This window comes from Octodon degus, unplaced genomic scaffold (genome assembly GCF_000260255.1).
Source record: "Octodon degus isolate 3935 unplaced genomic scaffold, OctDeg1.0 scaffold00005, whole genome shotgun sequence".
Lineage (NCBI taxonomy): Eukaryota > Metazoa > Chordata > Mammalia > Rodentia > Octodontidae > Octodon > Octodon degus.
Window position 1 is genome coordinate 22,785,152 of NW_004524581.1, and position 27,896 is coordinate 22,813,047.

The window sequence follows — 27,896 nt, forward strand, 5'->3', positions numbered from 1 at the left end:
ACATGGTGGGTATAGTTTAATTACATCTGTGTACAAATATTTGGATGGGGAAAAGAGTCAAAACAATAATAATAGTGGTTCTATCAAGTGCATCGGATTGGGACTAGGGAGATGGCTCAGTAGAATAAGCGCTTCCCTGGCAAGCGCAAGGGCCTGAGTTCAATTCCCAATTCTGAAAAAAAAAAAAAAATCATCACAAGTTAGTAGGATTGTGGGGTTTTTTTAAATATCTTATTTATTTTTAGGTTTGTGATTTTTCTTGTGTGTGTGTAACCAGGGATTGAACTCAGGCCCTTGCACTTGCCAGGCAAGCACTTATTCTACTGAGCTACCTCCCCGGCCCCTATTTTTAGGATTTTTGAGACAAGGTCTTGCTCTACAGTTCATATTGGGATTACAGGTGAGCACCACCACATCTGCTACTTTAAAAAAAGTTACACATATTCACTGTGGGAAAAGTGAAAACGCTGAAAAAATAAGGAAAAAGAAAAAACAAAAAACCTTGAAATCCCAGCACTTAAGAGGCTGAGGCAGGAGAAGCACTGTAAGTTTGAGGCCAGCCTGGGCTACATAGTGAGTTCAAGGATAGCCAGAACTACATAGTGAGTTCTCAAAAAAAAGACAAGAAAATCCAGAGCAAACCACTGCCACTACTGAAGTCAGTTTGGTCCTCTCACCTCCACTTAAGAAATCCTAGGCTTTTTGAATTTTTTTTTTTTCAGAACCAGGGATTGAACTCACACCCTTGTGCTTGCCAGGGAAGCGCTTATTCTGCTGAACCATCTCCCTGCCCCTCTTTTTCTTTTGAACATTTTTAGACTTCAAAAAAGAGACTTTTAAGGGGCTGGGGAGATGGTTCAGTGGAATAAGCGCTTCCCTGGCAAGCACAGGGGTCTGAGTTCAATCCCTGGTTCTGCCACAACAACAAAAAGTAACTTTTAAGTCACATGTATTGGAAAGTCATAATGTATTTTTCCTACTATGTTTTCTGCAGTGTTTCTCTGAAAAAAAAATTTAGAACACAATTAATGATAAAGCTGTATCATTAATCGAACTCAGAAAGCTCTTCAGGTAAGAGAGGACTGTGGAAGACAGGAACCGGGCTGGAGAGCTGGGGCGCCTGGGTGTTGTTTCCCGTGGGGACTGCAGGGAGGGCTCTGCGGCTGTGGGGCGCTACTCTGCGGGATAGGGCCTCCTCCTCCTGAGGCTTTGAACTTGAAGACGTGACATTTCTTTTATTTATTTATTTTTATTTATTTATTTTTTAATTTTAATTTTTTTTAAGTGTGTGTGTGTGTGTGTGTGTGTGTGTGTGTGTGTGTGGCCAGCTCAGCCCACCAGGGGGCGGGGCTGGCTGGCATGTGGTGCTGCGGGATTGAACCGTAGGCCCTGTGCTTTGCTAAGCTTGTTCTAAGTAGGTGCTTTAGACCACTGAGCCATCTCACCAGCCCTTGAAGACGTGACATTTCAATGTGGAAGACTAGCAGCAGCTTTAGGCCTGGAAAGGGAGTCCCCTCCCCTCGAGTCCAAACCCCCTCAACCCGGGTTGGTGTCCTGGATGATTGACCTGAGGTCAAGAACAGATGTAATGGGGTTCAGAGGTGGAAACATGGGGAGGGAAGCACTAATAGACGCGTTTCCAGACCAGGGAGGCGTCTTGAAGGTGTCATAGGAAAGAGGGTGGGGAAACCGAGCCTTGACAGGCAATGGGGCGGAGGCGGATCCTGCAAGGCTGTATAATCTGGCATCGAGAAGAGAGCAGCAGAGGGCAGGGAGAAGAGGCGGGGACAGAGGCGGGAGCGGATGGAGGTCTAGTCGTGGGGAGGCGTGGGCTGGGGGCCGGAGGAGGGCGGGGAGCGGCGTGCGTTGTGCGCACGGATTTATACGAGAGCGTGATGGGCAGCAGGCCGGGAGCCGAGAGGTGGGGCAGGGGGTGAGGGGCGCGGGCCGGGCGATGACAATAATCAGGGCGCGCGCCCCTGGCTGGCGCTTGACAGCGTGCGCCCCTGTAGGCTCGGGTGACTTCCTGCTTGCGTGAAGAAAGCCGGGAGCCGCGAGGTTAGGTGGCAGAAGAGGGTGGGGGTGCAGGGGCGCGGGGCGCGGGCGGGGAGGGGTGGGGCGGAGCGCGCCAGAGGAACCGCTGCCGCTGCGGCCGCTGGGGTTGCTGGAGCCCCAGATTCTAAGCGCTTGGCTGGATGGCGGTGGCCTTAGCCCCCGGCCCCGCTGTCAGCTAGGGGCGGCCCCGAAGCCCGTCGGACCCCGCCTTGCACCGCAGCCCGCCGGAGGTGAGGACGCGGCCGGAGGCGCGCGGGGACCCAAGCTCCGGGCCTGCGCTGCTCGGGCACGCGCAACACGGGAAGGGGACATGGGCTCCAGTCCCGCGTGGAGGGCAGAGCGTGGGGACTGCACGCTGCCGGGGATCCCGAGCCGCCCCATCTGGTGCCCGCGACCCCGCGCGCTGAAGGCTGCCTCCCCGCGCTATCCCGCTCCCCGCGACCACTGTGTCCTCCGCGATCCCTGCCTGGCATTGGGCCTGCCCAGCCTCCGCCGTCTGACCCCTCCCCTGCGTCCCAACCGCGCCCCCCGTCCTCGCCCACCTCTGCCCTTAGAGCCTACTCCGAGCCATGCTCCCTGTGCCCCGCAGCCTCCAGCCCGTGCCGTCCCACAGGTGTCCGCGCCCGTGCGTGCCGCTGTCCGCGCCCCTGGGCCCGGCGCCGACCATGCCCCGCGGCTGTCGCTGCCTGCGTCTCATGTGCCTGCTGTGCATCCTAGGCGCGCCGAGTCAGCCGGCCCGAGGTGAGCGCGCCCCGCTCCGCTCCGCCCTGGTCCTGCACGCCGCACCCGCGAACACGTTGACCTCTGCCGGCCGGGCCGGGCACTGCAGCTGCTCGGACCGCGGGGAAGGCGAGACGAGGGAGTCCCTTTGGGAGTGGGACGGTCTGTGTTGTCGGGTTTTCGAGCCCTGAATCCTCTCCCAAGTCCCGCATCCCAGGGAGCGGACCCTGGCCCAGGCTCATCGCCTGCACAACCATGTCTTGCAGCTGATGACTGCAGTGCCCGCTGCGACCTGGCTCACGGCTGCTGCATGCCGGACGGCTCTTGCAGGTATTCAGACCCTCCGCTCTCCAAGGGCAGCCCCCCAGACCCACACCCAAGTCACCCCCAGGGCGCAGTGTGGAGGGGCTTAGGACCCTACTGTGAGCCCCACTGTTCCTCAGCGGTGTGCAAAACAGATAGGCTGCCCCTGCCACACCACCACTGGGCCATTCCCCTTTGCCACCTTTGTCGGCTTCCTCTACTTCCCACGACTTCACAGTCCCAGGTCTGGTCCAGGGATTGTGAATGTTGTCCCTCCAGATACCCAGAAGGACCTGGAGATCAGAGCCAGGGGAACGGGGGAGATGAAAGAAAGAGAGGTGCTGTATGGGGAGAAAAGGCTGCAGGCAGGTGGCTGGGAGTTCTCCAGGAAGGAAGCTCTTTCTTAGTTGAGCATCTGCCTCAGAGGGGTGGTTGGGCAGGTGCTGCAGCAGGAGGTAAGTGTGTAGTTCCAGAAGCACCGAGCTGGCCGTGGTGGCACAGGCCTGTAACTCCAGCACTCTGGGATGCAATTTAGCGTTTAAGCAGGTCAGATGCTTGCCCTGGAATTGGTAAGAAGATAGTCCTTATAACCTTTCAAGGTCTTTAAATGTTTGTGCCAAAAGTGGTACTCAGGGTATTCACAGACATTGTCTTATTTCTTCCTCACACACCTGTGGGGAGTAACCTCAATTTCCAGGTGAGAAAACTGAGGTTCAGAAAGGTTAGACAAGGTGCACAAGCAGGACCCAAGTGCAGGTGCCTGGAGGTTTAATTCTGTATGTCCTTCGGCTCTGTGCAGCCCCACACCCACCTGGACAGGTCTGCCTTCCAGTGTATACTGTGTCTCTTGGGTTTCTAGAAACTCTGCTCTATCCCTCCAGCCCCTGCCCCCCATGCCCAGCCCTGACCATGTGTCTTCTTCCCATCAGGTGTGACCCAGGTTGGGAGGGGCTGCACTGTGAGAGCTGTGTGAGGATGCCTGGCTGCCAGCACGGTACCTGCCACCAGCCCTGGCAGTGTATCTGCCACAGTGGCTGGGCGGGCAAATTCTGCGACAAAGGTAGGGGGCAGAGGTGAGCTGTTGGCGAGGGTGGCTGTGTCTGAGGAGACTACCCATCAGCATTTATTGAGCACTGCTTGCATCCTGCTCCTATCCTCAAAAAATAGTCTCTTTCAGTTTCTTATCTGTTGGAGAGGCAGCTGCCAGAAACCGTATTCATTTTATAGATCAGAGACCCCCAGATCATCCTGGAGGCGTGTGCGGGGGGAGAGGAGTCCTAGGAGCTGCTGAAAACAGCCTTGGGCCATCTGGAGCCAGATGTGTTGGCCACCCCAGAGCCTTCTTTCTCTCCCTTCTTTCTCTCTACAGACGAGCACATCTGTACCTCACAGTCCCCTTGCCAGAACGGAGGCCAGTGCGTGTACGATGGGGGTGGCGAGTACCACTGCGTGTGCCCACCCGGCTTCCATGGGCGGGAGTGTGAGCGCAAGGCTGGGCCCTGCGAGCGGGCAGGGTGAGTGCTGGGCCCACAGCAAGGTCCGACTGAAGCTGGGAACGGGACGGAGAGGCAACAGTGCAGAGCGGGTGGAGGACTGAAGGTCACACCATGGGAGGCCGCTCCATGATGAGACGCCAGCCTGGCAAAGTGTCCGGGCTCAGGATTCTCAACTTTCCCGTTGCTTTCTGAACCATTTTCCAACAATAGCACTTGGTTAGAGAAGGAGGCAGACCAGATCACATGTGACTGCTATGATCAGGGAGTGGGGACAAGCTGGCCTGCAGCCCTTAAAGATGTCCCACGCAGTAGCCTTGCACGTCACTGTGTGAATGATGAAATGGCCCACAGGGCCAGACTTGCCCTGGTTTCCGCTTTGGGCCTGACTGGTCCTAAGGATAATGCACACTTATCCTGAGCCCTACCTTTGGGCCAGACCCTGTGCTCACTGCCTGTCACTATTTGGGAAGCTGGTACTACTTGTTTTCTTTTAAAATGAGGTGTTTGAGGCATGCCTATAATCCCACAACTGTGGGAAGCCAAGACGGGATTGTGAAATTAAACTCTGCCTGGGCAGCTTAGTGACTTAAGAAGACCCTGTCTTAAAAAATACAAAAGGACTGGAGATGGATAGAGCCCTGTGTGAAGGCCTTGGGTTCAATCCATAGTGTTGCAAAAAGAAAGAAAAGTGAAATAAGATGAGATGTCAGAGACTCAGTGGCCCAAGGGCGACACAGGTAGGAAGGGGAGCCAGGGTTTAGGATACTGACCTGGGCCACCCCACAGGCATCAGAAGTCAGTATCTATGTCCCTTCCCACTGCCACCATAGCTCCCCATGCCGGAACGGCGGGCAGTGCCAGGATGACCAGGGCTTTGCTCCCAACTTCACATGCCGCTGCCTGGCAGGCTTCGTGGGTGCTCACTGCGAGGTGAACGTAGATGACTGCCTGATGCGGCCTTGTGCCAATGGTGCCACCTGTGTGGATGGCATAAACCGCTTCTCCTGCCTCTGCCCTGAGGGGTTTGCTGGACGCTTCTGCACCATCAACCTGGATGACTGCGCCAGCCACCCATGCCAGAGAGGGGCCCGCTGCCGGGACCGTGTCCATGACTTTGACTGCCTCTGCCCCAGTGGCTACGGTGGTAAGACTTGTGAACTTGTCCTACCCATCCCAGACCCTGCCACCACAGTGGGCACCACCACAGGGTCCACCTCGGTAGCGGTGGTCCCTGCCACAGGGCCAGCGCCTCATAGCGCAGGGGCAGGCCTGTTGCGCATCTCAGTGAAGGAGGTGGTGCGAAGACAGGAGGCTGGGCTGGGGGAGTCAAGCCTGGTGGCCCTGGTTGTGTTTGGGGCTCTCACTGCCGCCCTGGTCCTGGCCACTGTGCTACTGACCCTGAGGGCCTGGCGCCGGGGCATCTGCCCCCCTGGACCTTGTTGCTATCCAGTGCCCCACTACACCCCTGCTCGGCAGGACCAGGAGTGTCAGGTGAGCATGCTGCCAGCAGGGCTGCCCCTGGCACCAGACCTGCCCCCAGAGCCTGGCAAGACCACAGCGCTGTGATGGTGGTGGGGGCTCCTGGCCCCCATCCTCACCTCCTCCACACCTCAGATGGCAGTGATCCTTCCTCAGCCCTTGGCACAGATGTATGCATTAAGGGGGCTTCAGCCTCACACCAGAAATACTATTTTTTTAATACACAGAATGTTTTATCAAATAAAACTGTAAAAATGCAAATGGGCTCTTATAGCAAAAAGAAAAAAAAACACCAGCCACCCACCTACAGGCTGAGGCGAGGGGCACCGGGACAGAGGCCTGGTCTGGGTGAGGCCTTCACACTTGGTTGCCAAGATGACAGCAGTGTCCCTATTCCCTTGGGGAGGAGGTAAGAGGTAGAGCCTTGGAGGAGGATGGATGTAAACAAGTAGCCAGCTCTTCTGCGCCAGCACTGGTACTCAGGACAGGGTGGTCCTGGGGGCTACAACCTGGAGCTCAGGTTGCCCAGGAGGGGCGGTGGTTCCCTCCAGGCCACTCTGCAGCAGCTGCTGGAATACTGAGTGTCCCTGGTCACGCAGGGCGGTGGGGGAGTCCAGCCCCACGACCCTCCCTGCATGGAGCACCAGCACCCGGTCGGAGTTCAGGATTGTATTGAGCCTGCATAGGAGACAGTAGTCAGTGTGGGGGCCAGGGAATAGGCCCCTGTAGGATGAAGCTGGCCTGCTGTCTGTCTCTGCCCCTCTGTCCCTCCAGACTGGTATAAGTATGTCCCCACAGGCTTTGTTCCCTCGCAGGAGGGACTGCTCGGTCCCTTCAGACAATGTGGTACCAAGGGTCAGGGCAGTGCCTAGAAAAAGGAGCCAAGATCTGAGCTCTGACCCTAAGGTCCCTAAAAGACTTGGGACAGTCCTCACCCATTCTCTCTGGGCAACAGCGCACCTGTGGGCGATGGTCAGTACTGTCTTGTTGGCAAAGCGTTGGCAGATGGTTTGCTGCAGCAGCTGGTCTGTCTTCTGGTCCACACTGGCTGTGGCTTCATCGATGCAGAGAATCTGGAATGTGGTGGTGTGTGAAGTGTGGGAGCCCAAGTTAAGAGCTCACCTCCAGCTGTTCCCTGCGATGCTCCACTCCTAGGCACATCCCAATTCCTTCCCAGTATCCTCCAGTGTCTCTTTTTGCCTCACCTTGGCATCTGTGAGGAGAGCCCTGGCCAGGCACAGCAGCTGTCTCTGTCCCAAGGATAGGCTCCGGCCCCCCTCGCCCACCTCACTGTCCAGGCCACCTGCAGGCACAGCACCATCAATGTAGGCCTCCCCAGCACCTCCCTGTGCTCCACATCAGGGACAGCACTCACCCATGGAGATGACCACCTCACTCAGGTGGCACTGCTCCAGGACCTGCCACAGGGCCCCGTCCTTGTGCAGTCCCTGTGGGTCTAGGTTTTCCCGAATGGTCCCACTGAACAGGAAGGGCTCCTGGGGGATGATAGCTAGCTGGGATCTGAGGACAAGGACATGGGAGCTGGCTGAAGATGTGGCTGCTTCCTGAAGCATAAGTTTTAGTGAAGGGATGAGAACTTCTAAGAAAGCCCAGGACGGGGGCTGAGCATGCACCCTCTGCTTCCCACTGCATTTTTTTTTTTTTTTTAATTGGCAGAACCAGGGATTGAACTCAGGCCCTTGCACTTGCTAGGCAAGCGCTTATTCTACTGAGCCGTCTCCCCGCCGCCACCCCCCCCCCCATTGCATTCTTGAACTCAGCTGGGGCTCTGAGCCATGTCAAAGACACCAAAGGCCTGGCCCTCATTCTCAGGAGCCCAAATCTCACTGAGGAATCAAGACAGAGGAAGTGAACATGCCACACAATGGGACACTGACTCCAGGGGAGGATTTTTTTTGGTTGGGTTTTGTTGTTGTTGTTGTTTGGCAGAACCTGGGATTGAACTCAGGCCCTTACACTTGCCAGGCAAGCGCTTATTCTGCTGAGCCATTTCCCTGGCCCCATGACACTGACTCCAGGGACAGCACAGGCTAGGGAGGGGACAGAATGCATGTGTGAGGACAGGACTGGACCTGAGGACCTGTCAGGTTGAGATACAAAGAGAAGCCACCACCACTTAGACAAGGCAGGGCCAGGGAACATTTAAGGCCCAGGGCTTAGGATCCATTATCCTGCCCCTTCCACGACAGGGAGCTGAGGAAATGACACTGGGCAACCTGGGGACAAGGGATCTGGAGCTCTGGATGAGGCTAGATTATGACCAGAGGCAACTGGCTCAAATCTCAAGCTGTCCCAGGCACCATCAGCTGAGCCCAAGGGCCAAGGAACCCTGGGAGCTCTGATTTAAAAGTGTCCACAAAGGACAAAACTGGAAGCGTGGCCTGCATCTCAGTGAGCAAGACCAAGGCCACTGCTGTAACTCTGACACAAATTCTCACTGCCTCCTGCCTCTCTCATCCTGCACCTCTGCCCCTATCACCCCTGGTTGTCCCAAGCTCATAGATGCCTTCTTGGCCATGACCCATTCTAAGTGCCAGGGTTCCTGGCTGCCTTTCTCCCCTAGGACTCCTATCCCTGTCCCCAGACCTGAGCTCGGCCAGCTCCAGCTGGCTGGTATCCATGTCATCCAGCAGCACCCGTCCTGCGCTGGGCTCCACCAGTCGGAACAGCACCAGGAACAAAGACGACTTCCCGGAGCCTGTGCGGCCCACAATGCCCAGCTTCTCTCCGGGCTGTACACGGAACGTCACCCCATCCAGGGCATGGGGCAGCCCTGGCCGGTACACAAGCACCACATCCTGGAACTCCACGCTCCCCTGGGTCAGCCAGCTGGCAGGCTGTGAGTGGGAGATGGAGGGACATGGTGAGGTGAGGAGGAGGCACAGTGCGGAGATAGGGGTGGGAGGGAGAAGTGGATAGGCAAGAAAAGGGATGGGATGAGGGTGGGTATGAGGATGCAGTGGTGACAGGGAGCAGAGAAAGATGACGACGAGTAAAGGGAGGAACAAGGAGAGACCAGGCCTTTGGAGTTGAGGGTCTGGCCTGGGGAAGGGGACAGTGCACCTGCAGCGGGCGGCCCCGGGGCTCCTGGGCCAGGTCACAGGAGTACTCCTCCAGCCGTTCCACGCTCACCAGCATAACTTCTGTCTGTGTGAAGCTGCTCACCAGGCCTGAGAGCAGCCCCGTGAGGGACAGGGCATAGGACAGTGCGAGCCCCACCAGCCCTGGGGAGATGAGTACAGTGCTAGGGGAGGGCAGACGGGCCAGGGGAACCCTGGCTGCGGATGGGGTGCTTCTAGGAAGTGGGCAGAGAGGTAGGGAGACGATGGCCTAAGGGCACACCCCAGGGAGGCTGGGGGAGTTGGGTGGGCTGTGGAAGCCATGAGGGGTGACAGTGAGAGATGGGGAGGTGAGTTGAGGGGCTAGGATCAAGGAAGGAGTGAAGATGGGAAGATCGGAAGACTTATTCCGTCTCAGATCTACCACGCAGGGGCAACTGCTCCTTGAAACTGTTTCTTCAACTCCAAAATGGAGATGATGGTGATAAGGCAGAGCCATCCGCACAGGGAACACTGGCTCAAGGTGGAAAGGCTGGGGGGCAGAATGGAAGGGATGGGGGCAGGAACAATGGGCCTGGGTGAGGGCAAGGGGTCTGGGTGGCACCTGGGTTCGCGAGGCCCTGCTGGTGCTGGACCAGGGCGATGCCCGCAATGGCACTGACCACCGCTGCCCCCATGAGCTGCAGCCGGATGTCCAGCCACTGCACTGTGGCGTAGGAAGCAAACTGGCACCTCTGGTTCAGCTCCAGCAGGTGCTGGTTCTCTTCCTCAAACCTAGGGAGGCAGATGAAAATGGGGCCCCCCTACTCCTGCACCCCAACACCTTCCCTGCAACCCACCTCCTTCCAAGAGCTGATCCACATACCTGTGGGCTTCAACTCAGGAAGGCAGAGATCCCCATGTATGCTTTTGTTTGTAACCCGGGCTGGCTTTGAATTTGCAGTCCTCCCACTGCAGCCTCTTGAGTGCTGGGATCCCAGGTGTGTACCACCATGCCCAGGCACTCTTTTGAAGGGGGCCTGCTCTGCTTTATGTTCTCTTATTTTCATCCTTCCTCTAGGACCCTCACCCCCTACCTCTTCCTCAGGAGGCCTGCGTTCCTCTTGCTCCTCACATCCCTCTTCCCAGTGGCCCTTCACCCTCCACCATAAGCTCTGGTTGGGATAAGTGACTCTACGTACCTGTAGGTGGCTCCAGCTGCCCGGAGCACAGGGAGGCCAGCCAAGGTGTCAGCCAGATGGGTGTAGAGTGGAGACAGCGTGAGGCTGCTCAGGCGCCGCAGCTCCCTCGCAGAGGCCCGGTAGTGGCGCTGCACTCGGTGGTACACAATGCTGAGCAGTGGCAGCAACAGCAGCAGCCAGGGCAGGCCAGAGCCCAGCACAACCAGAAGGCCCAGCAGGCCCGCCGCATTGGCCAGCAGGATGTTGAGGAGGAAGGGCAGGCTGTCATCCACACACGCCACATCAGAGGAGAAGCGGTTCACCACCCGGCCCGTGGGTGTGGCGTCGAAGAAAGACACAGGTGCCTGCAAAGGAGTGGCGGGCAAAGTGGACTCTGGAGAGAAGGGCTTGGCAGGGTGCCTTGAGGTGGGGCAGGGGGCAGGATGGTCCGGGGTTAGAAACAATAGCAGTAAAGCATGTCCAGGGCTTAGTGGCAGAGTAAGCACTGGTGGAGCTGGGAGGAAGACCATGCCAGGCAGGTGAGGTCCACATCCCAGGATGTGTTCACTGCCCTCCAAGAGAAGGGAATTAAGATAGGGACTTCTGGCTGGTGAGTGGCAGTTAATCAGAAGTTAGACAGCATGGTGAGGATTCTTGGCCAAAGTCAAAGTTACAGTTAAGAGCTGGGGCTCTGGAGTCGGACTGTAACCTGAATTTCAGCTCTCTTACTGGGAGATGTGAGACCCCAGGCTAGGGACACAGTTGCCGCTCAGCGGCTCCTGTTCCACTTCATCTGACAAGACAAGCATCAATTAACGGAACCACACCTCCTAGGGCTGCTGTTAGGATGAAAACACACCTGCACACCAGCCCAGTGCTTAGCACCTCTGCTTGGCACATACTAGGTGCTCAACAATCGCCAACCACTGAGGGTATGGTCTCGAGGACAGCCCTAGCCCGTCCCCACCTTCCCTGTCCCTATCTCTGCTTCCTACTTTGGAAGCAGTCCCATCTTTAGGTAGAGGACAGGTCAAATGCTTTTCAGTGCCTCAGCTTCCTTAGCAGGTAACAGTGCCTAACTCACAGGGTTATTGTGAGGGCTTAGCAACAGACAAGAAAGGGATCTGTAGTAACAGCAACTTCACAATTGTTAAGTGAGCGTCTAACGTGCTGCGCTGCAACCTATGAACTTCCCATGTGCTAATTAATGCAATGCTCACAACAAGCATGTGGGGTGAGCAGTAGACACTTAGCAACATTTTGGATGGATGGATTTTTAGAAACAGTGCCACATAAAAAACCCCAGAAACAAATGTGAGCACTAACATAGTATGATTTAAATAAATTAAAAATACAGGCATAAAAAACACAGGCATGTTACAAAAATACATACTGAGCACACTTTGTTTATCAGGAATTCAGAGGAGGTGGAAACCATGTATGGAGGAAGGGCCTTGCATGATCTATAAGGCCAACCCTTTGCATCTGACATCCAAGGGTGACGGAACCCTGAGGAAGTTTCTCTCTTTGTCCCATTTTATAAGTGGAAAAACAATGGGCAGAAATAACTAGATTCTGGCTAAATAAATGGCAAAGTAATGTTAAAAAAAAAAAAAAAAAAAGGGGGAAACTACCTGCTCGGCCCCCCCCTCCTGTCCCTCTCTCAGGACAGGAGCATTCTTTCTCTCAATAAATATATTCTGCTCATAACCTCCGTTTGTTCCTAAAATTCATTCTTCAGTTTTAGAGAACACGAACTCATGCAGGTCAGGTCCAGAGATTGTTTTTCTCTATGTCATTTGGAGGTTCCCTATATTGTTTGGAGGTCACCCACCCGAGACCAGTTTTTCTCCCTGTATCATTTTGGAGGTCCCACCGAGATCATTGGACGGAGGTGTGAGTTTGCTTTTCTTTCATAAATTCTGAGTTGGGACTTGCTTAGGTCCTCTATAAAAGTCCCTGCAAGAGACAACTTCCTGGGGGGAAACTACCCGCTCGGGCCGCCCGCTCCTGTCCTTCTCGGGACAGGAGCTTTCTTTCTCTCAATAAATATATTCTGCTCATAAAAAAAAAAAAAAAAAAGAAAAGAAAAAAGAAAAAGAAATCACTAGATTCAAGCCCAGGCAGCTACTTGCTCTGTGGGCTTCCAAGGCGTCATGTGCTACACCCATCAGTGAGGGGCTATTTGAGCCAGAAGGCAGGGATGCAAGAGAGGACATACATACACCCACACACACACTGTGTGTGTGTGTGTCTCTCACACACACACAAACACACACCACAGACATACACACACATGAGGGATGGATGGATCCACAGAACTAGGGCTGTCCCCCCACCCTCTCACCTGAAGGATGCGTCCCAGAAGACGGTGGTGCAGGGTGCCGGCGGCTCGGAGAGTGCCTGCTGCAAAGAACACTGCGCGGAGAAGTGTGCAGAGAGAATTGATACCAGCAATGGTTGCATACACGGTGAGGTAGAAAGAGACATCGGAGGAGCCATTGGCAGCTGCTTTGGGCAGTGGGAACACTGGGGTGCTGGGTGGGGAGGAGGCTGTGGGTAACCCAAAGTAGGGCCATGCAGGCTCCCTTCTCCCACTCTCAGCCCCCTGCCAGGCCACTCTGAGACCACTGGCCTGTGCCAGGGCTGCCACTCACCAGAGGCTGCCAGGAGAGAAGAGGAGCCCCGAGGTGCCCTGAGTGGCAGAAGCCAGCACCTCCCCAGAGCCATTCCCTCTTGCCCTCAGCTGGGAGATCCAATAGGACAGCCACCAGTCCGCGGCATTTCGTGTGGCTGGATGGGATGGAGGGAGGGAGGCTGTCTTGAGACCCTGTGCTCATTCGTAACCTCCTGCATCCCAGGCTCCTGCACTGCCACCCTGCTGCATGTGCCCTTGTCCTAGGCCATTGCCCTCCCACCCCAGGCACAGCACGGGCTCCAATGTGTAGCAAGGGCCCAACTGGGACTCAGAAGGCGGCCACGGGTGTGCTGTTTGTTTGGGCCCTGGGACTCTTGGAACTGGGGGCATGGTTTGTGTCCCAACTGTGGCCTATGCTTGGTGAGTCACTCGAGTCAATACTGATCAGTATGAGGTGATGGTGACGACCACCTGGACAGCATGGCCTTGGGGGACCAAGGGACTCCCACCTTGCATGAGGAGCAGGGAGAAGAGGATGAGGAGCGCCAGGACGCAGCCTACAGCCCTCCAGTACGCTCTGTATACGTGCAAGGCCACAGCGCCCTCCTTCTTGCTCTCCTCCTGCAGCAGGCGTCCACAGGTGCTCTGCTCCACCTCCAGGCCCTCGCTTGTGGCCTCCGGGCTCTGTACCAGTGAGGCCCTGGCTGTGTGAACAAGGGAGGTCACAGATAAATTAGGGCTTTGGAGGAGCCAGCAAGCTTTAAAACAAACAGTCTGGTGTGGTGGTGGAAAGCAAGCCCCTGCCTCCCACCTCTGGGCCACACCTGAGCCAGGCATTTGTCCATCCTCAGCCTGGGTTTTGGGGACAGCTTGTACCAATGGCAGAATCTCAGAAGGAGGCCCTGGAAGGTAGAAGGAGAAGGGGAAAGGGGTCACTTGGTCTATGCCAGGCCTTCCTAAAGGCCTGTGGTCCCAATTCCCTGTCCTTTCTGCCCTCCTCCCTCATCCTCCCTAGCATATTCTTGCCCTGGATGCTCCCAACTGTGCAGGACCGGTCCATCCATCCTTCTAGAGAGTGACCAGCAGAGGAACCAAGGAGGACAGTCACAGCAGAAAGTCGTACCCTGGCCACAGGTACCTCTTATTTCCATTGAACTTTTCAAATCCCCAGCACTCAATTCCTGACATACCGGTTGGGCTCCATTTCTTTCTTTTCTCTGATGGAATTGGAGATGACCATATCCTCTGAACCATAATCCTTTGGAGAGTTTCATTTTGTTTTCTTCACAAAGAGACTGTTCTAACCTGACTACGTATTCTTCCTGAGTCCAGAGGATAGACATGGCGGGCCCTTGTCAGCCAGAGGACATCAGACTGTTTTGAGGCCCTGAGCCTCTAAACCCCCAAAAGCAACTATCATAAAGCCCCAAGTGCCACTTCTAAGCCAGTTTTGTGAAGGCAGGAGGGCAGGGGAAGCAAACTCTGTGCCTGAAAACCTTCTGTGCTCCCTTCTTCCCTCACCCAGCCCCCAACACCTTACCAGCCTGGACGAGGCGTCCAGCTTCCAGGAGCAGCACCAGGTCAGCCTTCTCCAGATACTCAGTGCGGTGTGTGCACAGCAGCCGTGTGGTGTGGCTGAGGACTCCCAGGATGCACTTGTGCAGCAGGTGGCTGGCCACATCTGCATCCACAGCAGCCAGAGGGTCATCCAGGAGGTAGAGTGCCTTCTCCTGGGAGAGGGGAGGCAGCGGGGGCAGGCTTTGGTCTCAAGAAGTCAGAGGGGACAGTGAGAGCACTCTATAGTATCAGGGAAGGAAGTGAGACCTGCGGGTGGACTTCCCTCTAAACAGGCAAGGCTGGAGCTCAGGGCCTTTAATTCTGCTTTGAATCTGCAAGGGAGGCAGGGTAGAGTGGGGCAGGGTGACTGCATGCAGAGAAAATGATCCCCATCCCTCCACTTGGCCAAGCTCACAAGGTTCCAGGCTGCCTCTACCTCCCTTAACTTACCTGGTACACAGCTCGAGCAAGGGCAATCCTGGCCCGCTGTCCCCCGCTGAGGGTCACACCCTTCTCCCCCACCTCAGTCTGGTCTCCAGCAGGCAGAACCTGGTGGAACAGCACCCTGGGGGTCAGCAAACTCCCTGAAACCTTCTGCCCATCTCCTACCTTCATAAGAAAGAGATGACAAAGGTCAAGGGAGCCCGAGACAGGGTTTAAGTTGGGATGGGGAGTCTGAGTCGGAGGAGATAAACCATGATTGCAGTCTCACTTACAGGTCGCTTACTATTCTCAGGGTACTTTAGGGGATTATCTCATTTGAACCCCACATGGACCTTGTAGAGTTCCTATTTCTTTTTTAGAGATGAGGCAAAGCTCAGGAAGATCACCTACCCCTGGCCACAGCTTGTAAGAGCTAGGAAATAAAACAAGATTTTATTTTATTTATTTATTTATTTATTTATTTTTTGTGGCACTGGGGATGAAACCCAGGGGTTCTCTATCACTGAGCTACATCCCAGCACCCCTCTTCTCCTTTGGAAATCCCTAAGTCCTTTGGGTTCCAGAGGAAGAACCCATGATCCATACACAGGGAGTCTCCTAAGGGAAAAGCTGTCACTCAACCCTTCCTTAGTGCCCATAACAACACCCAGGACCCCAGGGACACCTAGGAGAGAAGTGCTTAATGTGGAAACATGCTAAACTGGCACAGGCTGCCCCACAGTCAAAGTCAAAGGTCCTCCTTCCCAGGGATTTTCACACATATCTGGGTGGGGTACTGGTGACTGTCTTGGAGGGGACTCTGGGGTTCCATGGAGAAGTCCTGGAAAAGTCTATAATCTCTTTCTCCTGATCAATTTGGTACCAGGGATTATGGGTAGACAGGAACCAAAGGACTTAGGGATTTCCAAAGGAGACCTTGACTCTTCCAAACCTTCTCAGTGTGTATGTGGGCGGCTCATGAGTCAGAACCCAGAGGCAGACCTGTGTGCAGCTATGTCTCACAGAAGACCCTCCTCCTGGCCCAGCATCTCAGGGCTTTCCAGGATGCTGCAGGGAACTGAGCCACCATCATCCCTTGGAGGCCTCCAGGGAGGGGAAAGCCAGGCACTGGGCACTGTGGGAGGACCAGCGTCTGATGCTGGGTGCTAGACCCATGATGACCCAGGAGGCGCAGCCTCTTCCTGGTTTGAGGTACGAGGGACACATGAGGAAGACGGGCCATGGCACTCACGCTCAAGTCCTCATTGAGGGCACAGGCCTCTAGCACCTCGCTGTATAACTGGGCATCGAATGTCTTCCCAAACAGGATGTTGTCTCGGATGGTGGCAAACTGGATCCAGGGTTCCTGGGTGGCCAGGCCAAAGCCCTTGGACAGCCCCCATACTGCCACCCGGCCATGCAGCCTGTGGAGCCAGGGGACCAGAATGGGGATCAGCTCCTTGCTGAGTCATTGATGCTCATCCCACTGCTTTCTACCCAGGGCCCTCTTCACGTCACGTGACTCTCTGGGTTGACAGCCTCTGAGGCTGAGGCTCATTCTGGACTGGGACAATGAAACCGCTCCTTGCTACAGCCAAGCAGCTATATGTCTATACTCCAGGACTCTGGAGATGTGGTGGCACCCTGCTGTCCCCGATGACCACAAGTCTCTCAAACCCACGCTGCTCCCCTCCCTGCACAGCCCCGCATTTTGAAAGAGCTCCACACCTTTCCTTTGCCTTCTATTATAGCTCTTACGATGTCAGTCTGAGGCTGCTGACTTGCTGTTGCAACTGCTTCCCTCTGCCTAGCTGAAAGTTTCCCAAGAAACGGGGTGTGCCTCAATTTCTTGGTTCTCCCCAAAGGTGTGTGGCACACGGCAGGTGCTCAGTTCAGGCTACTACAGGGAAGAGCCACGGACAGGGAGCGCTGGAGGTTCATTACCTGTGCAGCTCCCCTATGATGGCAGCCAACAGCGAGCTCTTCCCGCAGCCCACCTTGCCCACGATGCCCACCAGCGCCCCCTGTGGGGAAGCCACGTGGTAAGGATCTGTCACTTGCAGGGGTAGGACCAGGGGGACAGTGATCTCTCTGGGCTCCAGCTGCAGGGAGGGACTTTTCCCTCCATGGATCACTGAGCCATGGGCCACTGTCCAGCTCTATGCTAGACCCAGAGAAGCCTGGTGTCACATTCTCTGCTCAGGGGCACTATCACTGTCACTGGCTGAGTGAAGGGCCTCTGAGGGAGCAACTTGTCAGAGAGCATGAGTGAAGCTGCTGAATAACCTCCAAGTTGCCCTTGAAGGTGGACACAACGGAATTGGGGAATGGAGGCAAGGATTTAGGACCTACCTGAAGGGCTAAGTCAATCCTTGCCTAGATTTCCAATAACCCTGGGCAAAGAGCAGCACTCTGCATAGATATCCACTCCTGTGATTAATAGTTTAAAATCTGTTCTCAAGAGCTGATTGTGGTGGCATAGGCCTGTAATCCCAGCATTCAGGAGGCAGAAGCAGGAAGATCACTAAGAGTTCAAAGCCAGCTTGGGCTATATAATCAATTTAAGGCCTGCCTGGATTACATAGTGAGACCTTGTCCCAAAACCACTCCCTTAAAAAAAATAGTAATAATTCCTCAGTGGAAGCAGACTGAAATCTTAGAGGTTCTAATTGTCTACGATGTCCCCATCCTGCCAGTCAGGTGTAACCCACTGCAAAACAGGCAGCAATTCATCTGTGACCCTCCCTGGGAACCCAGGCTCAGGCCCTGGAGATGGCTTCCTCTCCTGGTGGCTACAGCCCCTAAGTGGGCGGGTTCTCTGCTGTCCCACCTCGACAGCAGTGCTTGGGTCCCTAGGGAGAAGCAGCAGGCAAAGAGCACAGCGGATGGAAGGCAGAGATCTGCAAGTTGAGGCCTGGCTTGGGGCTGTTCCTAAGACCTGGCTGTGTTGTTGCCTTTGGATTCTGCAATTCATCTCTCTATCCCTATTACAAATTCTTGTTTGTTTAAGGCAGCTTCAGTGGGTTTCTACAACTTCTTTTCAAAACCTTCAACACCTCAGTAAAATTTCTTTGAAAAATTCCAGCCTTGTCTTGCCTGAACTAAGAGGAAAACAAAACCTATAGTCCAGGCCAAAAACATGAGCCAAAAGTGGTGGAGGCCATTTAGCTACCACTGAAGAACTCTGGGTTGAGCCATTGGGCAAAGGGTGAGGTGGAGGTCAGGAGAGAGTAAAACCGTAGGGCTGGCATGAGCAGGAGTTGCCTTCCTGCCAGAAAAGTTGCCTGACTGTTAGTATAGCATGAGTCAGAAGGCGTTCTTTCTACTGCTGCTTTCTTTGTACTCCATTTGCAAAATCTTTCTCGTAAGGGGTGGCTGGCCCTCGCCCCCAGGTCCCCAGCCTGGAGGATGCTGGATGAGCCCTGGGGTCTGCTTGGGAACTCTGCGTTATTCTGAGAGTTGTGCACTGAGGAAGGAGACTCAGAGATGAGGTTCTTCTCTTCTCAGCCTGGAACCTGCTCACCCAACCCCTCCACTCCCATTGAGCAGTAGGATCATCGTGCTGTGATGGGCTTGGCCCCATGCATCTGTTCCTGAGTCCCCATCACCCATGCTCCAGGGACCCTCTTGGCGTGTCTGCCCAACGAACCTTTTTCACTTCAAGGTGACTGATAAAGGTCTCCTGGCTGGTTCCAGTGGGGTCCCAGGAGAACAGGGCTTCGTGCAGCTCTAGTACTGTAGATGGCTCTGTGGGGGGTTCTAAACAGGAAAGAAGCCACTCTCACTCAGGGCTCTACTTGGTCAGGAAGGGTGCACAGAAGCCCAACACTGGCTCAATTGTCCCTTATCTACCTGGCCAGAGTTGCTCAATCTGTCTGGCCTGCTCTGCTGGGATGCTGATGCTTCAGACTTCCGCCAGTAGCACCTATGCATACTGCCCAGGTAGCTACAGCTCACCCTCGTCCCATGCCAGGTTCTGCCCCATGGCTTCCATACCTGGGCTATAGTAGGCTTGGGGGTTGTAGTCTGGAAGGTCAAGGAAATGCTGGATCCGGTCCAAGGACACTTTGGCTTCCAGGAGACCATTGATGACCCAGGGGAAGTTGTTGAGGGGGAAAATGAGCATGCGCACCAAGGCCAGGGCCGTGAACACCTGAGTGGGCGGAAGGGAGAAGGCATCACTGGGTCCCCAGGAGCCACCCAAGGCTGCTCTGGAGTGACCCTGTGGTCAGGTCTGTGGAGGGAAGATCAGGGCAATAGCAGACCTGGCTGGGCAAGCTTGGGTTGGAAGTGGCAGAGGTGGCCACACTGAGGCCTAGCATTATAGATGTTAATCTGGGGGTTCATGGGGGTCAAAGCCCAGACCTCACACATGCTTTACCACTGAGCCATACCTTAGCCCCCCAGGTCATATGGTGATAAGTGTGCAGGCCTAGCTCATTCTGAGGCCTCCTCAGACTTTCTAAGTGCCAGCATCACACGTGGACAATCCCACACACAAGGCCATGAGAATGATAAAGGGGCCTAACACTAAGCCTGGGCCTGCCTGACTAGAAGCTGGAGTAGAAGGAAGTGAAGAGGAAGAAAAGGAATTCCTTCTAAGGTTCTAGAAAAGCCAGGCATGGTAGTGTACACCTACAATCCCAGAACTCAGGAGACTGAGGTAGGAGGATTGCTGAGAGTTCAAGGGCAGCCTAAACTACATAGTGAGGCCTGTCTCAAAAAACAAGCAAAACAAAAAACCCAAGATCCCAGCACTTGAAAGAATATCCCCTTGGCTGGGAAGGACATGCAGCCAAAGATCTTCCTTCCTTCCAGAACCTGAGCTACATCTCCACTCCACCTCCCCTCCCTCTCTCCTACACCTCCCTATTGCCATTCTCACCTCCCAGGCCTCACCTTGGTGGCAGTGAGCTGGTGTCCCATGAGGACATAGGTGATAAAGATAACAATGGAGATGACAACTGGCAGGGCAGCCCACAAGTACACACAGGCTGCATCCAAGTATTTGATGACCCGCAGCCGCCCCAGTTCTTGGGCCCGGCAGCCCTCTACCCGGGTTGCCATTGCTTGCTCCCAGCCGAAGAACTTGATGACACGAATGCCTCTTAGCAGCTCTGTCATGAGCTGGAGAAAGGAGACAAGAGAGCAGCATGAAGACACTGCGTGGGTGTCTTCTCATCTGCCTGGATGTTGCATGGGATCCCCCATTGCTAAGGGACCCACAGTACTCCCTCCTCACCTTAACCCGTGTATCCTTGTGCTGCAGCATCTTCTGGTTGCTGGCCATGATACGGGTGGCAATTATTTTGTTGATGGGAACCAGAAGCAGTGCCAAGACCAGTCCACCCACAAAGGCCAGGCCTACCTGCTGGTATAGCATGTAGAGGGTGATGGCCAGCTGCAGGGGCAGCCCCCAGGCCTCATGGAAGCTGCCAGTGAAGTTAAGCAGCCGTTCAGAGTCAGTGCCCAGTAGATTGAGCACCTCCCCAGTAGGAGGGCGCCTGGGCCCCAGGTGCAAAGCCTTGTGGTACAGTATGTTAAGCACTGCACCCCGGGCCTGGAGGGTCACCTTCCGCACCTCATAGCCATACTGATTCTGCAGCACAGCGCCAAGCACTGCACCACCAGCTAACCCCAGGGCATAGAGCAGGCCCTGGCTCAGTGGCTCCTGCCCTTCCTCCAAGAAGTTCACGAGCAGGGATAGCAACAGTGGCCCTGAGAATCCCAGCATGGTGCCCACCAGCTTTAGCACCCCAAGGGCCAGGTAGCACCGACCAAAGGCCCCGTACAGGGACCTCCACAGCTGGGCCTCTTTCTGCCAGTGTGCCTGGAAGGCACGGGCTACATAGGCTGGGTGCAGCCTGTGGGGAAGGTGGCAAGTGTCCTGGGGCTGCCGCAGTTCTCCACAAGCCCCTCGGACCAGCAAGGGGCTCAGCCAGGCATAGGAAAGGCGTGACAGCCAACTCTCTCCATCTTCAGCCACCTCGGGTTCTCGGCCCATGGAAGACAAGAAGGGCTCATGTGTCCAGGGTTCTGGTGGTGGTACCCCAGGGGCTGCCCAGCCCAGGCCATAGGCCAAGACTGCTGCCAGCTGCAGAATGAGAAGACACAGACGGGCCAGGGGCCCTGGAAGCAGTGGGGGCAGAAAGGTGCCTTGTTGGCAATGCCACAGCAGGGTCAGCACCAGGGCAGGGGCTGGCAGAAAGGCCACCAGAGCCAGAGCCCAGGGTCCCCGTGAACGGCCCCTAGGGGAATGTGCCAGTGCCCACAGGGCCAGGCTATGGCTGGCCCAGGCCACTGCTGCCACACACCCTGCTAACACTTCCAGCCCTATGGGACCTGGGCCTGCCCCTGGCGGCAGAACAACTGGAAGGAGGTCTACCAGTGGGAGAATGGAGAGCAGGAAGGCAGCTGCAAATCGGAGGCGCCATCCAGGACTGGAGGGCAGGATGTGATCTGGACTCCTGGGGATGTAAAAGAAAAGAACAGAGAGAGTACATCATGGCTGACCCAGGGGCCAGAGGTGGACCTCACCTCCGGCAGCTCTCACCTAAAGGAATGACCTCCCTTTCCTACCTTCCACATGGTGCCCATTTACCTTAGAACTCAGGGCCTTTTCACCCAGGAAGCCTTCTCAAATTGACCCAGGCCACTTTCAGGTGAGGTTTATTTTATTTATTTTATGTTTTATTTTGTTTTGGTTTTGATGCCAAGGACCAAACCCAGGGCTTCCAGCCTGCTGAGTAAGCATTCTACAGCTAAGCTATATCCCCAGACCCCTAGACCACTTTCTAATTACACACACTATCTGGTTTATTCTTTACCATAGTCATTAACAGCTTTGAGTTGTTTGTACCTACTATGAGGGCTCTAATTAGAAAAAAAAAAAAAAAGGAGTTTGAAGCTAGCCTGGAAAATTTGTAAGATCCAGTCTCAAAACAAAAAGGAGCTGCCCCTCAAGAATAGAGCATTTAACAGGGCATGGTGGAATATGCCTGTATGCCTGTAATCCCAGCATTCAGAAGGCTGAGGTAGAAGGGCTGCCACAAGTTTGAGGCCAACCTGGGCTACATGGTGAATTCAAATCCAGCTTGGACTACCTAGCAAAACCTTATCTCCAGAAACAAACAACTAACAAAAAAAAAAAAAAAAAAAAAAAAAAAAAAAAAAAAAAAAAATAGAACATTTGCCAAGCATGCACAAGGACCTGGGTCCAATCTCCCATATTGCAAAGAATATTGAATTTGTTATGTTGTTTGTTGGCAGGATTTAATTAGTTTAGTTGTATAACAAAATACTTTGGGTTTTTTAAAGAATCCATCTAGTATCAGTTAAATAGAAGGATTTAGGTTAAAACCACAGTTAGCTTTTAAGATGTAGGGACAGAAAAAAGAGCAGGTTGTACACTGGTCTGCACTTGCACACCTGCAGGTTGCACACTGGGCTGAAGTTGCAAAATTCTTCCCCTTACTGGAGTAGAGAGCGCTAAACAGTCAAGACCCAGAGTACTCTGGCATCCCTTCCTATCTACAATTCTGAATTCCTCTAATCTCCACCAACAATGCACAAAAGCCTGCTTAGTAAAGTGAGATAGCCACAATGTCTATTGATTACACAAGGAGTTTCCTTATCTTCCCATTACATTGAATTCTAAATTCAATGAGTCAATTTTTTGTTTTTGAGGCTGGCCTCAAACTCCTAGGGTCAAACAGTCTTCCTGCCTCAGCCCAAGCAGTAGAGACTACAGGAACAGCACAACAGCACCTAGCCCATCTAGGACTGTGCTGTTTTTAGGAGCGCCTTCTCTGAGCAAGTGGTGGATGTCTGTGCTGATTAAACCTCTCTAGACCTTTGTCTTGCTCCAGGTCAGGAACAAATGAGGATCCCTCCCAGACCAAGCAGGTCTGCTATACTTTCTGCCCAAGGAAAGAGGGCTACATTTCCCTAATTCCTCCTGGGTGGAGACCCACTTTTTCTTTCATCAACCAAGCACACGACGGACCCTAAACGTGTGACTGCTTCAAGTTCTGATTTCCTTAGCCCAGTAACACTGAGTTTCCACAGAGGGAAGTGTTGACAAACAGGTCCTACAAATGCAACCCAAGTCACCCTTACGGGTTAAAACACCGTACACCTATTTTTGACTTAAACTTGTACCAGTTGTGCCTGGGCACCTGAAGATTTACAACAGTGATGCATCACGACTTAAAAATACCTCAGGCATCACACTGGCAATATGCTTAGATGCGTTATTTCAGTTACCCCTCTCAAAGCAGACCCTGCTGCTGAATGGTAGCCCTCAGCTTTTATTTTGCTTCTGCCCTGGGCCAGGTCTCACAGGCACCTGCGGGTGGAAAGGGGCTAAGTATACAAATGGGGGCTCTGGGCAAGGTCTGCAGCGCTCTCCATACGCACCTCGGAGTGCCCCAGTAGCAGGCACTGAGCACGGCCTGGAGCGCGTGGGGCAGGGCGCTGAGCACCAGCTGGGTGAAGCAATGGCCGGTGGTGCCTCCTTCCCACAGCGGGAGCGGCCGCGCCGCACTGGTACCGCACAGCTGCGACAGGACCAGCTCCATGAACGTCTCACCTGAGCCGAAAGCCGGGATCAGCAGGCGGAGCGCGCCCCGGAGTCCACTGCCAACCCCGCCCTAACCACGCCCCTAGCCACGCCCCCGACAACGCCCCTCCAGGCCCCAACCCCGCCTCACTTCCGCCTCCAGTCAGACCCCGCCCATTTTCGCTGTGCCTCTTTCCCTCCCCAACCCCCCAGCCCCGGAACCGGCGCCCTTGCGCTTGCCAGGAAGGCACTTATTCTACTGGGCCATCTCCCCGGCCCCTCTCGCCATACCTCTTGAGAACGGCAAGGAAGTTTCGCTTTACAGAGCTGGAGGATTTCCGAGGGCCGGTCAGCTCCCTGCCAACCCTTTTCCTTTTTCTGTCTCGCTGTAGCCAGGTATCTAGAGCCTCAAAGCTAAAGAAGTTATTTTGCGCCGGATTCCAATGTCCTGAGTACTGGGGGAAACAAAAGGACGCGCTCGGGTCAAGGTGCCGGGGCGGGCTCGATTGTCGCCCTCTAGGGGCGGGAAGGCCTATCAGGTACTATTTGTCCCATCCCGGCTCAGGACACTGCGCATGCGCTTGTGATACTTTAGGCTGGGATGCTCTTCACGCAGGCGCATTGCTGTAGGCGCGACTCCTTGTTTAGGCACTTTTTTCTTTTCTCTCTCTCAGTATTGGGGATTGAACTCAGGACCTTGCGCTTGCCAGGCAAGCGCTTATTCTACCGAGCTGTCTCCCCGGCCCTAAGGCACGTTTATGTTCTGTTCGTGGATGAGGACGCTTCCCTTCGCTACTGCAAAATCCATTTTGTACCCGTCCACTTGGAATACTTTTACTGGCTGATTCCACAGTTGTGCTCACTAATACATGAAATCACTGGGAGACTAAACATGCTTCCTGTGCTGAGGAATAATGCCACTAACGTTGGTGATCTTTCTCGGGATGTTTTTCTAATCGCTTTGAATCTCATTTTTTACAATGGGGACAGCAATAATACCAAAGTGCTGAGAGGTGTGTAAATAAAGAGTACTTAAGGAAGTGGTTTGCCAAAAAAGAGTTCTCAAAACTCCCTTTTTGAAGAAAATCCTGATTACACAGGAAATACTTTAAAGAATCGACAGCTGGGATCAAAAAAGCTTTTGGACAATAAAAGAAACCATTGGGGGGCTGGAGAGATGGCTCAGTGGTCTAAAGCACCTACTTGGAACAAGCTTGGCAAAGCACAGGGACCGCGGTTCGATCCCCCAGCACCACATGCCAGCCAGCCCCGCCCCCTGGTGGGCTGAGCTGGCCACACACACACACACACAATAAATAAATATAAAATAAAAAAAAAAAAGAAACCATTGGGGCTGGGGAGATAGCTCAGTGGTCTAAAGCGCCTGCTTAGGCAAGCTTAGGCAAAGCGCGGGGAACTTGGTTTGATCTCCCGGCACCACATGCTGGCCAGCCCCTCCCCCAGGGTGGGTTGAGCCCGTCACCAAAAAACCAAAACAAAACACATCAACATAGGAAACTGACAACTCACTGAGTGGGAAAAATTTTAGCCAGTTATTCATCAGACAAAAACATCTACAACTGTAAAGAACTGAAAAATATCAGACCCTCCCACCCCTGCAAATTTAAAGACTCAATCCAAAGGTGGGCATCTGAGATGAATGCACATTTCTCAGAGGAAGAAGTTCAAACACCAGATGAATACATAAAATCTTCAACATCATTGGCCATTTGAGAGATACATTGAGATTTTTATCTCACCCCAGAGAGAATGGCTGTTACCAAGAAAGCAACTAATGACAAGTGCTAGAGGGTATGTGGGGGAAAAGGAATTCTTTTCTACTGTTGGTGGGAGTATAGACTGGTGCAACCACAGTGAAGATCAGTGTGGAGAGTCCTCAAAAAACTAGGACTAGAGGTCCCATTTGACCCAGCTATTCCCCTTCGTATCTTTTTTTTTTTTTTTTTTTTTTAATGTATTTGGTTCAGGGCCTCACTATGCAGCTCAGACTCATAGTGATCCTTCTGTTTGCAGCCTCCCCAGCACTGGGATTACAGGCGTGTGCTACCATGCCTGGACTCAGTCACCACTCAGTGTGCCCCAGGGGTGGGGCTGGCACAGCATGTGGGACCAGGGTTTGGTCCCTGCACTTGCTGGCCCCTCCTTGGTATCTTGTGGAAAGAATTAAAAGCATCATACCACAGCAATATATGTGCACCCATGCTTAATAGTGCAGTTTGTGAAGGAGAACCGCTTGGGCAACTCTCATTAAAGAAGGAGCAATTATCTCCATTTTGGCTGAATCTGTTCCTGTTGCCATGCACGTGTCTCAGTTACTTTTCTCTCAAAATGAAGGAAGGAAAGGTTTATGAAGGTCACAGTTACTGGAGGTTTCAGTCCATACTCAACTGGCTCCAACGCAGAGCAGTACATGGCAGAGACCAGCCCTTCATGGAGGCAGCAAAGAGCAAAAGAGCAAACTGGTGTGGCAGCAACAATGGCTACAGAGAGCAAGTCTGTCTCCCTTAAGGTGCATTCAGGCTATCTGCCTCAGGCTGGGTGTAGCTCTTACACATATAATCCCAGCAGCACTTAAACCCATAATCCCCCCCCAAAAGAATTAAAAAAAAAACCATAATCCCAGCAGCACTCACACCCATAATCCCAGTAAATGATGAGTTAATCACATACTCTAGAAGTCCACCTCATGACTGCATGAAGCTTTGCGGGGACAACTAGACACAAACCATAACACTAGTTTTCCTTATCCCTTCAGTTGGCTTTAAGTAATGCAAATCAGTCCAACCTAGGTACTGATGAGCCAGGGGGAGTTGGGATGGAGAGCCCTGCTCCACACTGTTGGTTGGGATTCAGCATCAAGATAAGAGGCTATGACTTCCCAGGGCATAAAAGATCACACAGCAGAAAAAAAAAAAAAAAAAAAAAGATGACACTGCGGAGCTGGAGCATTGGCCCCCAAACATCGCATGCTACCTCAATTGTGTTGTGCCCAGTACTCTTTCTGCATATCCTTTTCTCTGCTTATTGCAGAGGTGATTTCAGGCCCTTAGCTAGCTCAGCTCATGATGCATACTTCTCACAGTCGTCCTTGAGCCCACTTGCTTCTTCACAAATTAATAAAACCTGGGCTTGGCCCTAGTTAGGATCCTTTGTTCCAGTTAGCCATTAAAGAAAGAAATTTAGCAACACAAGACAGAATTATATACATTATATTGTTATGTTTATTGCTCTTTGCTTCCTAATGTCCCAAGGGAGCAAGGAACACTAAACAGAGCCCAAGAACTGCTGTCTCTCTTGTAAATCCCCACAAGCTGGGATAGAAGGCTACAGATAACAGCTTTTACTGCTGGCGCCCTGTCTGTTTTTGATCCCTTGCTTTGGCTGTTATCAGCTAGCTTTGTGTAAACTTAGATTTGGGCAAATGGCTGAAGGCAACAGAGAGAGTAGTTTGTGTTCACAAAAGTAGCCATGTACATTCCTTAGCCTGCTTTTAGCCATCAATAAATGTGGCTCCACTCACTTAGAGAGAGACTAATCTCAGTGAGACCTCTGAAGCTCTATTAATCCAGTCTTCTGGTTGTTTCTCTAGGCTCCAGTTATACAACAAGCCATCATTGTGGCTGGAGTTAGGAAGCCCTTGGCTCCTTGTAACTACAGATACGTGTTAGTGTCTTTATTCTTGCCATTAGTTGCATTCAAAGTGGTAGTTTGAAATTAAGTCCCTAGAATTCCACTAACTTTTCCATGAGATTATAAATATAAACTTTCTGGGCCTCGATGAGGACCGGGAAGGGTTCTCTATGAGTGTGAAATAGCCAAATCCTAGAAACAACCCAGATGCCCATCAAGGGAGGAATGGACAGAGAAACTTTTTTTTTTTATTCAATGGCATACTCAGCCATGAAGAAGGATAAGCTTGAGAAATTCCTGAGCAAATGATGCACCTTGAGACCATAGTGGTAAGTGAAATAAATCAGACACACATGTAAATACTAGATTGTTTCTCTGCTGTCAGAAACTGAAAGTGTAAATACAGACCAAAATGTAATTAGGTACTGTGAAGAAGAAAGAAAATATTCAAACGGGGAGGGGAACAAGAGAGGGGGGAAGGGACAAGGGACAAGGTAAAAAAGAAAAAGGAAAATGGAAATGAAGCTTTTGTACATGGGCCGAGGAGGGCTTGAAGGGAGAGTAAGGAATGGGAAAAAAGAAAAATCAACATATGTGATGGACTAATACAAATTCCCTATGAAAAGTGATAGATTAGGGAATTCTCAATTGTATTAATAATCTTAAAAAGAAATAAAACATTGGTCATGAATTATCAAAAAGGCCTGGGAGATGGCTCAGTGGAATAAGCACTTCCCTGGCAAGTGCAAGGGCCTGAGTTCAATTCCCAGTTCC

General features: G+C 53.3%; 2 protein-coding genes across 4 annotated transcripts; one reads left to right on the forward strand and one right to left on the reverse strand.

The window, feature by feature from the left end:
- The first annotated feature begins 2,122 nt into the window (after window positions 1-2,122).
- Window positions 2,123-6,272, forward strand: Dlk2 (delta like non-canonical Notch ligand 2). 2 transcript variants are annotated; one of them, XM_023719699.1, is made up of 6 exons: window positions 2,123-2,285; window positions 2,610-2,796; window positions 3,042-3,105; window positions 4,008-4,138; window positions 4,448-4,592; window positions 5,405-6,272. In XM_023719699.1, exons 2-6 carry the CDS (start codon window positions 2,625-2,627, stop codon window positions 6,138-6,140), a joined length of 1,248 nt encoding a protein of 415 aa, XP_023575467.1. In that variant the 5' UTR covers window positions 2,123-2,285; window positions 2,610-2,624; the 3' UTR covers window positions 6,141-6,272. The 2 variants fall into 2 exon arrangements, with proteins under 2 accessions (XP_023575467.1, XP_004624179.1); XM_004624122.2 differs by having other exon boundaries at window positions 2,669-2,796.
- A 40-nt stretch (window positions 6,273-6,312) lies between these two features.
- Window positions 6,313-24,082, reverse strand: Abcc10 (ATP binding cassette subfamily C member 10). Of its 2 annotated transcripts, XM_004624412.2 has the most exons (22): window positions 23,763-24,079; window positions 23,330-23,501; window positions 20,154-21,378; window positions 19,811-20,038; window positions 18,908-19,064; window positions 18,561-18,670; window positions 16,856-16,935; window positions 16,164-16,335; window positions 14,939-15,037; window positions 14,472-14,661; window positions 13,756-13,833; window positions 13,441-13,635; window positions 12,951-13,086; window positions 12,641-12,830; window positions 10,315-10,658; window positions 9,738-9,907; window positions 9,138-9,298; window positions 8,661-8,911; window positions 7,429-7,574; window positions 7,259-7,356; window positions 7,014-7,126; window positions 6,313-6,731 (listed from the first exon to the last, which is right to left on the reverse strand). In XM_004624412.2, exons 2-22 carry the CDS (start codon window positions 23,488-23,490, stop codon window positions 6,533-6,535), a joined length of 4,503 nt encoding a protein of 1,500 aa, XP_004624469.1. In that variant the 5' UTR covers window positions 23,491-23,501; window positions 23,763-24,079; the 3' UTR covers window positions 6,313-6,532. The 2 variants fall into 2 exon arrangements, with proteins under 2 accessions (XP_004624469.1, XP_023575461.1); XM_023719693.1 differs by lacking the exons at window positions 6,313-6,731; window positions 7,259-7,356 and having other exon boundaries at window positions 7,020-7,126; window positions 23,763-24,082.
- Window positions 24,083-27,896: the final 3,814 nt, after the last annotated feature.